This window comes from Branchiostoma floridae, unplaced genomic scaffold (assembly GCF_000003815.2).
Source record: "Branchiostoma floridae strain S238N-H82 unplaced genomic scaffold, Bfl_VNyyK Sc7u5tJ_547, whole genome shotgun sequence".
NCBI lineage: Eukaryota > Metazoa > Chordata > Leptocardii > Amphioxiformes > Branchiostomatidae > Branchiostoma > Branchiostoma floridae.
This window is the reverse complement of record NW_023365890.1, coordinates 1,329-11,119: the sequence shown is the minus strand read 5'-3', so window position 1 is coordinate 11,119 and position 9,791 is coordinate 1,329. Positions and strand designations below refer to the sequence as shown.

The window sequence follows — 9,791 nt, the reverse complement described above, 5'->3', positions numbered from 1 at the left end:
CACAGTTTATAGTATACACACACCGTCATTCTTTCTCACTCAGGACTGGGTCCAAAGTCTCCACAGTACAAAGTCCAACAAATTTCTTGGTTCATTTAAGGGAAATGTACCCCCTGCACTTTGGTTTCAGTAGGGCAATGTTAGGTTAGCATAGCAAAAATACAAAGTTATCATACCTGTCAAATAGCTTAAGTAGAAGTAGACTTAGAATAGATGCTATTCCCCTTTTAATTTATCAATAAATCCCATTGTCTTCTTTGTTAAGTATACAGTAACTGATATGTATTTACTTTGTTAATCTTTGGGTATAAACTTGCAATAAATTTATTACTTATCATAATTATCAAATCTAGGAAATTCCAAAGTTTGAAATTCTACATCACATCTTTCACTCCTGGCCATTCTTTAAAGAAATAAAACAGACTTAACAGGTGGACCAGGAGGATGGTAGAGATGCTGGGAAGATGGAAATATTGTACCTGTAGATTTAATGTTATAACTTAACAGTTTGCTTAGGAGAGTCCTGTCAGTGTTTATCCAACTGTGCAGGAATTGACACCCAAAGGTGTCAGGGCCTCCATGGGGCATGGCCACACTACTGTATACAAGCAATGAATTTTACTATTTATGCTGGGGCAATGACTGCACGAAGGACAGTCACCCCTTCTACTCGCCATGATTTGTCATATTTCAAAACACTTTCGGCAAACGATGCTAAAAATGGTTCCTTTCCCAGACAGCATTAAGGACAATGTCATATTTCAAAACCCTTTCTGCGTCCATTTGGCTGTGGCCTTAACTTTATCAAGTTGCTGATTTATAATAAGTGTTTCTAAAATCACAGCATCTCCATCCTTATCAGCATCCTGTCTGTTCTGTTAAGGGCAGGCAGCAGTTTTTGAACAAACAGAGTGTGAGACGGTCAATGCCATGTGATTCATCACCACTTAGTGCACAATGAACCACAGAAAAACAACCACCACACTTAGGCGTAGGAAAAGTAATGTTGTGTTTCTGATTACAATCCTGAAAAATTACAGTCCTGAAAATCATGTTTAGATAATTCCTTTTTTAAGACCTCACCAATGTGTATGTGTAGAAGTGTAGCTGCACCTTGCTCTATTTTAGGCTCTTTTACCATTACCAGTGCAAAAATCTCAAAGAAAGTATGCACCCCAACTTTGGCAACAACTTGTAGCACCTTTTGAATTTTGAGAAGTTTTAACAGTGCATACTTTATTAAAAAAAATATATGGTAACTTACCAGCAAACAAGGGCTATGGTCAGCAGGATTTTGTCTCGCTTTGCCGGAAATGCAACATTTTTTTCCTAGGCCTAAGTGCACAATGAACCCTATAAAATCAATCCCCATCCAGTGCACATTGAACCAACCTTGGCAGGGGAACAGTAGGGCTGATCGGCCTGGTTCTTGTCAGGACAGTTTGCCAACCTGCCCCTCCCCCTGGCAGCAAACCAGATGGCACAGCCTATACTGTCATCCAGCACAGTCTGTAGAGGATACAGCAGGTGGCTTACGTGTTGGGACCTACCATGGCATTGGGAGGGGAGAGAAATGCAACTTTGTAAACTTCTGTATTTTCCTTCTTTCAACCATCTAAAGAGATGGTGAGTACACGCACAGTGATACAAGCAAAACCATTGGCAAGTTATATCTTGGTTGTGAACAAGAAATTGGCATGATCTAACATTACTAACTTAACAATACAAACTACTCATGGGCTAGCACAATTACTGACAACATACATGTAGATAAAAGAGAAGATATAAATAAAGAGTAAGCTGTATACCTCTTCTCTCTCAGTTCATCCAAGGTCACATTTACCTGTGGAGACAAAGACAATACTATGATGATGACCTTTGCTCAATGCAGAAGGGTACTTTGATAAACAGAAAAAAGGCTGCGCCCACTGAGGCAATTCCTACGTTTCTAGTAATGGTGTATTCCTCCTAGTTTTTGGTTCATTACCACTGTCCAGATAGTTCAGAAAGGAAAGGAATTGCTTACCATTAACTGATACTGCAACTGGTTATGTGAGAGTTAAAAAACTTAAATAAAGGTAAAGAAGACTGTCTGAGCTATTGGTTTGTGTCTAAAACTTTGTAAAAGAAGATTTCAATATCAGGTGTAAATCTGATTGCTTGTGTAGATGTACATGTATGAATATGTATTGTGACAGGCCTAGCTCAGTAACTACTGCCCAGCAGCTGCAAAATGAGTGGCTAACTTGCCTCCACAAAATTCCAGTGCCTGCTTGGATTGATCCTGACCAGCTCTTCCAGTCCTTGAAGTCCAGTGATTCTGTCAGGCACCTGAAAGGGATCATCATAGACAACCTCTCTCTGGTTTTTACTCCCTTTCTTCTTACCAGGTTGGTGTTGCTTCCCTTTTTGTTGGAAGGCAACATTCAGGAGGTCGATGGGCTCATCTGATGGGACAAATCTGAAGCAAATTAATCAAAATTAATAACTGGATGATACGAAGCCTTCCTGTAACAGGGTGCATGTTATACTATGGAATAATAATAAGCTCTAGGAGATATAATGCTGTACATACAGAAGTTTTTAATGGCTATTTTATGTTTGTGGTATTAACAGCTCACTGCAAAAATGCTTCTGTTTTCTGTCCACCTAAAGCCTTGCTTCAACTGTGAACTTACAACCACTGTGAACACTCCATTTTCTCAGCAACAGAAAACTGAATCCCTTTGAACTTAAGAACTGTTACAGAATAACTGAACGATTTCCAATGAACTTGAGTACAATTCCACATCCTTTCACCAGGGCTCGAAATACTGGGTGCATGTGCACCCGGTGCACCCAAAATTGGAACTGTGCACCCAATTATTTTCTGTGGGTGCACAGGGTGCACCCAAATATTTTCTTACATTTATGTATGTAAAGTTATCAAAGTGTACTAGTATACATCATATTCTTGACATCTACATTTTTTAAGTGTTAGAAAGATAATTAAGATATCTGTCATGGTGCTTGTTTAAGAATTTGATACCTTGTAACTAAATTTTATTATCAGGTTATCACTTAAATTTAAGTGGTGCACCCAAAAAGTTTTTGGTGCACCCAATTTTTTAAGCTGGGTGCACCAGTGCACCTAATCCCAAAAATGAATTTCGGACCCTGTTTCACAATAGCACAAGGATGTTTCAAGTTGTACAAAAGTTGGAGGGGAAAAACTCCATGTTAACTCCATTATACCCACCTGTCAGCTAATGCTGCTATCACCATGGAGTCCACTCCCCCTGAAAACAAAATGGCCACTCTACACTTTTCAGAACAGTTCTTTTCAGTAGAGCCCTGCATAGCTGCTGTCTTCATTGCCACCTCTGAGAACAGCTCAGGACAGCCAATCTTCACAGCAGGTATAGCAGTGGCACTTGGTGCAGCGCTAGCTCCTCCCAAGGACAAACCATCTCCCCTTGCATCATCAGAGAGTTGCTCTGCCCTATCCTGGAGGATTTCCAAAGAGTCAAGCTGTTCAACATGTTGTTTTTGAACTGTGGACTTGGCTTCGTAAGACTCGCTTCCTCTGGGGACATTGAACACCCTTCGCTTGACTGCCTCCCCGAGCACTGCGATCAACTGGACTGCCAAAGTCTTCAGTTTCTCATCAACAATCTGATCTAAAATGTCTGGCATTGCTGCAAGTTTCTCAGTATTTTTGCCTACAACATTCGAGGCACACATATCCGGGCCAGCCCTTGCCTCTCTAGAACTACTTGCTTGCAATTGCAAGCCATTTTTTGCACTAGTTCTGTCTATTTCACTAGATAAATCACTGAGTTGATGTTCGTGATCAGGAAGTTTACGGTTGAATGGTAAAACTGGGGAACTCGGACCACTGTCCATTTTCTTGATGTCCAGACTTGTATGTAGATGGCAATCTTCATCAGCAAACAGTTCAGGACTGCTAGGGTAGGTGGTACCATTGTCATGTTGCCATGGATACCATTTGATTGACAGTGCTGAACCAGCTACCCATGATTCCACAGAAATGCAAAAGATTCCCTTGGCTGGAATCTCCTGCCACTGGAAAAATACAAAAGTTGGATTAACTTAACAAAATTTCTTTCTTTAAAACTACACCTGTATGAAAATAAAAACAACACCCTGCCTGCCTAACATTTAAAGTCAAAGAATATTTGAATGGCAATCACATGATCATCATTACTATCACAGAATAATGATAAAACTTAATACCATATAAAATTCATACAATACGCAAGTAAGTCTACCCCTAAATGCTTTTCGTGTATTTTATACCAGAAAATTAAATTTTTTGAAAAAGTCAAATAGAATAGTGAAAGGCTGAAATGTAGCTGGACAATATAAAAAAAGGAAGTGGAGTAATGAATAAATGGTGAATGAACAAACTTATTATTGTAAAAAAAATCTGAGACAACATCCTCCCTCTTTTTGCTTTTCAATGGACCGATCCATGAGAGTATTCTTCCCCATAGGAACATCAATGGAAGGTCCCTGACCTGGCCGTCCTGAGGCTCTGGCCTGGCTATGACTGAGCTGAGTGCAAACACGTCTGTTTCTCCATCAGGCAGACGCCACAGGAGGCTGCGCCGACCAAAGTAGTCCCTCCCAAACCACAGCTGTTTGGAACAAGCCTGAAAATTGAAACAAACATCCCAGCTAGTACCTGTGACCCAGTTGAGTATTCCCATAGCATATTCTGGTGGACTTTGTTGTTGTAGCTAGCCTGTACCGTAAGGTCAGACTTATCTCCATGTGTTTAGCTGTAGAACATAAACTAGACTTATCAAGTGTAAACCGGTATCATTGCAGCGGAAGCCTGTAGTTCAAAACAAAACAAAACAGAGTCTGCGAAACAGTCCTTTGATCCAGTTTAGCTTCCCACACCAGCTAAAGGGCACTGCTGGATTTAATGGATTTTACTGTTATTCAACAGGAAACTGAAGAAAATAAGGCCACAAATGTAGGGTGTTTGGTACATTAAGCAACTAATCCAGGCACAAATGGTCACATGTGCAAATCCCAATAAGCAGAAAATGTCAAGTAGAAGTACTAGTAGTTGTATCCAGTATTTGATACTACTATATATTAAGTATTTGATAGTATTTTCAATGTGATAACAAAGTGTACCTGCCAGTAGATGAATGCCCAGGGACCCTTAATGCTCTGGAACAACTGGAGGAGACCTTCCTCACCATGGCTTGCAGCTAGCAGTTGTTGGAGGACACATGTGTCATTTTGGTCCTCTTCCACCTGTATGAGCAATAGCTGGCACTGTTAAGGTCTGAGCAAATTATTGTTGAATGTCAGACTTTCAAGAGTTACCTTGGTAACGTTACAAAGTTGTGTTTTCTCTCATACCGGTATTACCTTGTCACAAGTGATTCTTTTCCTTTGTGTGCATAAGTATAGTAGACTGGAATCCATCCTTCTCTAGCTTCCTTGCTGATCAGAGGACCAGACTGTAGTTAGAATCAGATGAATACTAGGCTACAGCAATGGACTCTTGGTCCCTAAGACAAAATAGTTGTCCTCACCTTTATTCCATCAAAAATCTCCCCATTCCAGAGCAGAATATTTCCACAATGGTCCTGACTTGGCTGCTGGGTAATCTCTCCTCTCATGTGCAGCACTGAGCCCAGAAATGTCCCATAATGCTGTGTGGTAGGGTCAGAGGTCAGGCCCACATCCTGGAGGAGATGGTGGCAGTCGGGACCTCTGCGGAGCAGATTCTCTCGGACTTGTTGGATGATGGGAGTAGACTGCTGGGTAAAGATGCACTTAATCATGAGAGAAATGATGAGACTTCTTGCAAAAAATGCAGTATCATACTTTGTTTGTAAATCATGTCCTTAATATGCAAAGTACGTGCCTAAACCTTTTAGTTTACACATGTATCTCAAATCTGCACAGTGGTATTCCATGTCATATTATGATGTAGCTGGCTGGTGTCTGGGTGATTTGCCCTGATACTATAAGTTATTTGCATGCATGTACAATGTAAATTACATTATGATCTCTCTCTCTCTTCCAAGAATGATAAGTTTTTCTGTCTAACCCCCAAGTCCCACAATAGTTCTCTTTCAAAACTTGACATGACAGAAACTGGGAAACCATAATAATTAATATGTGCTCTCATTGAAGAACGAATTCAAGTAATACTGACATTTGAAACTTTTCAATTGATTGTTTTATTGGTGACACAAGCATTCTAAATGTGGAAAAAATAATAATCATATCATAATTATCTATGATCTCAAATATACTGCATCCGACAACAGTAAAAAATGAAAACAGTGCTGAACGCAAAATATACTGAGCAAGTTTAAGTCAGCTATGTGCATCAAGAACACATTAACCTAAACCAAGTACTACTCAACAAAAACTCCTAATAACACATATCCTATACTGTATCACCAATAACAAAACAAATGATTGCATCCTTGTTCCTGTAATGACACAACTGAGAACAGTGCCCTTTGATCCCTGAGCTCTTTCTCACATCAGCATATACATGTACATTGTACATGTACCGGTACTTCTCAGGCTTTTAGCTAGGATTTTATAATAGGGCATCCAAACTTACAGGTGAGTCACGGTAAGTGACTATTGTAGGAGGGGTCTGGGGGCATCGACCTTCCATGGTGCAGAGTTTTTGATGATTTTAGGTTTAAAAAGTGCATTCTAAGGTATCCCAAGAGGCAAAAATACACAATGTACTGTTACAGATATCACAGTAGAAGACTGTGACCACAGATGACCTGGTTGCATCCCTGGTCAATCAGAATTTCATGCTTGTCAGAGGATTTTCTCCCCAGAATAGGGCGTCCAGGAGCATCAAATTTCTTGTTATTCTAAGAAAAGGGCGTCCAGATGACGCGTTGACGCATGCCTGGCTAAAAGCCTGCCGGTACTGCCATTTGTAACTTATTGATCTCCATTATATGAACTTATCATGAAGATATCACAAAATGTACTGCAAGAAATCATTGACAGATATAATCTATCTATAAACAGTAGCAATCTGAAAAATGGCTATCTATAGAAACAAGTTGTATGTAAATTGAAAGTGTACAACTAACATTAGGACATTTGTGTCCATGATTGTACAGTACTGCTCATTCTCTTACATTGCATAGCAGCAAATGATTTACATGTATTTAACATCAAAATATACACAAATAACGATTTGCTATTCTTCACGAGTCCTTACTGCGTCATTCCATAGCTGCATGAGTCCATAGCCCAAAGCTTAAGTGAAAACATTGCTCCAAATCTCTATGAACTTGTATCATGTTTCTTTCCTTGTTCTGACACGTTCAACTCTTTCATGTCCTTTGCTACTTTTTCCATCTCACCAACATGCTTCACTCTGTTCTTCCCTTCCTCTGAAATCTCCAATTTATCCAAAGGAAGGTCATCAAACAACTTTGACCCTGATCTATGTCTTAAGATCATCTTATGCAAGCCTTCCTGAGATTCGCAACTTGTCTGGCTGTTCTTAAACGCTGCCTTTCTCGATGTTTGACGCGACGGGCGATCCAGGTTGTACGGTCTGCTCCGGGTCCTTCCGCGCGTCAGCTGGACTTTCTGCACCCGGTGTTTGCTGCGGTCTTCCAGCAGTTCTTCCTCTGTCCGTTGGCAGTGTGCAGCAGACCTGCTCGGTTCCGGCGCGGATTCCGCTGCGGCAAACGTCACCATGTTCCCGATCCCCGCCACGAAGGACGAGTTGATCTGCAGGATGTGGAAGCCTTCCTTCTGCTCCATACTTGTGGGTGCGGTAACACGACTTTTCTTGTTAAGACATCCAACATTCCATTCTGTGTCGCAAACTTCCTGAGAAGATTATAGGCTTGGGAAAAATCCAATAGGAACTACCTGGCCATTCTTAGCACAGAGTCTGTAAAATAAGACAAGAGGCATCTGTAGTAATGTGATGTTGCCTCCTCCAGCACTTTGCTCCGTTGTATGGTGAAAAATTCAAATCCTACAAGACAATCTTGCACAGTGTTATGTTACTGCAAAAATATATCAGACTGACGCCCCCCTCCCCAACTCATGACACACCGGCAGAAACAAAGCATCATCCAGCGCGCTATGAGAAAGACGCCACAATAACCGTACCTGACAAGCTTCAGTTGATCCTCGTGATAAAACACAGCATATACCACACATCTTGGGGAATGTCTTTGGTCACAAGGGCTCAAAAATGTGTAAGAACTTTTTTCTGTCTACTATCTTTGCGCCATCTTGGTTTTACAATGCATGATGGGTAAAACCTGAGTTACCTTGCCACTCCAAGCAGATGTTGTGAGAGGGAGGTGGATGCCCATACGTTTTAGGCGTCTTTAATTAATTATGTACGTCGGGGAGGGAAACCACGGCCCAAAGATGAGGCATTTTCCCTCACTGTATGCCTGCATACCCTACCTCATCTGGGAGGGGATTCCTGTTGCAATCAGCGACTTTTGGACAGACTGATTCTATCAAAGCTTGCTTTATCAAAGTTGGTCATTTTCGGAACCGCCGGCGTCTGAATCTGACGACATTGCTGACATCGTACAAAATATTACCAAGGGTGTAAGGTAACAAGCAGATACATTTAGTCCGTAAAACATGCCATCCCCAAAAAGTTGTTTGTTTGTTTGTTTGTTTGAATTTCCAATGCACCTGTGCTGAGTACAAAAGCAAAATAAATCATTTTCAATAATCTTAGTTAAACAAAAACAAAAACATCACCTTGTGTCAGCTGGGAATGTAAAAAAACTATTGAATTATTAAAAAAAGATAGTTTTTAGAATGTCACACATAAACGCACTGCACAGTGACCTAAAGTTGTGTGAGCCTTGCAAAGTATAAATATGGGCAATACATTATATTTCACACTCGCACCAGAGAACATTGAATAGACGATACGTCATGCTAAGGACACGTGGTCACACCGTCATCAGTCACTGGCACACGCACGTGCACACACGCACGTACGCATAGCACACTACACACACACGCACACACACACACACACACACACACACACACACACACACACACCTGCCAAGCCAAAGATATCAATATACTGGTAACTCCTACTTTCAGTGTATATTGTGCATTGCTAACTTCTATCTGTCATCGATGAAAGCAAGGTAAAATTAAAGTACGTAGCATGCTTTGAATTCGACATCGATAACATGTGGTAGAGACTTTCATATTTCTCTGACCTGATAAAATTTTTATCTGCACTTCATACAAATGAAAGTGGGTTTCTTCTATATATGTACAAATGCCTTTTGTACCAGACAAGTTTCAACAGCAGTAATTGAAGTGACAAGTCGTCTGACTCCGGCCTTTGTGAACGTTTGTTATTGAGGTTAAGCTCCGAACTTGACACGGACCCGTACAGACAATTGGACTAAATTGCTCCTTTCCGCCCATTGGAATATACACACATAGTCAGCATTTGTAAGCGAAGGCAGAAGGATAAATGTCCACGATAGACATGTACTTGTTTGGAAAGCTCCGCTGGTAAAACTTTTGTGTGCCGGATTTGGATTAGGAAGTGGTACAAAACTCCCTCATTGTTTACCAACAGTCGGGGATTTTGACTTCAGTTGTTGCGAGAGATCTAGAGACAGAGAGGGGGATTCGCTAAGCGCTGTGTTCAAAGCCAGCTCACTTGGTTCCCTAGGCCTTCCGGCCGCACTTCAAAAGAGAAGGACAAATTAGACTGCAGAAGTATTGTTTTGTCAACCCGGAGGGGAAGGACCCTCATC

At 41.0% G+C, this 9,791-nt stretch overlaps 1 protein-coding gene across 2 annotated transcripts; it reads right to left on the bottom strand.

Annotated features, from left to right (window-relative positions):
- Window positions 1–1,392: 1,392 nt before the first annotated feature.
- Window positions 1,393–8,306, bottom strand: LOC118408942 (asparagine synthetase domain-containing protein 1-like; the record flags this gene model as incomplete). 2 transcript variants are annotated; one of them, XM_035809810.1, is given in 8 exon segments in its annotated part: window positions 1,393–1,546; window positions 1,809–1,843; window positions 2,251–2,461; window positions 3,239–4,065; window positions 4,521–4,655; window positions 5,152–5,274; window positions 5,559–5,786; window positions 8,146–8,306. In XM_035809810.1, coding segments are annotated over 8 exon segments (1,764 nt in total), but the record flags the coding sequence as incomplete, so codon positions are not given.
- Window positions 8,307–9,791: the final 1,485 nt, after the last annotated feature.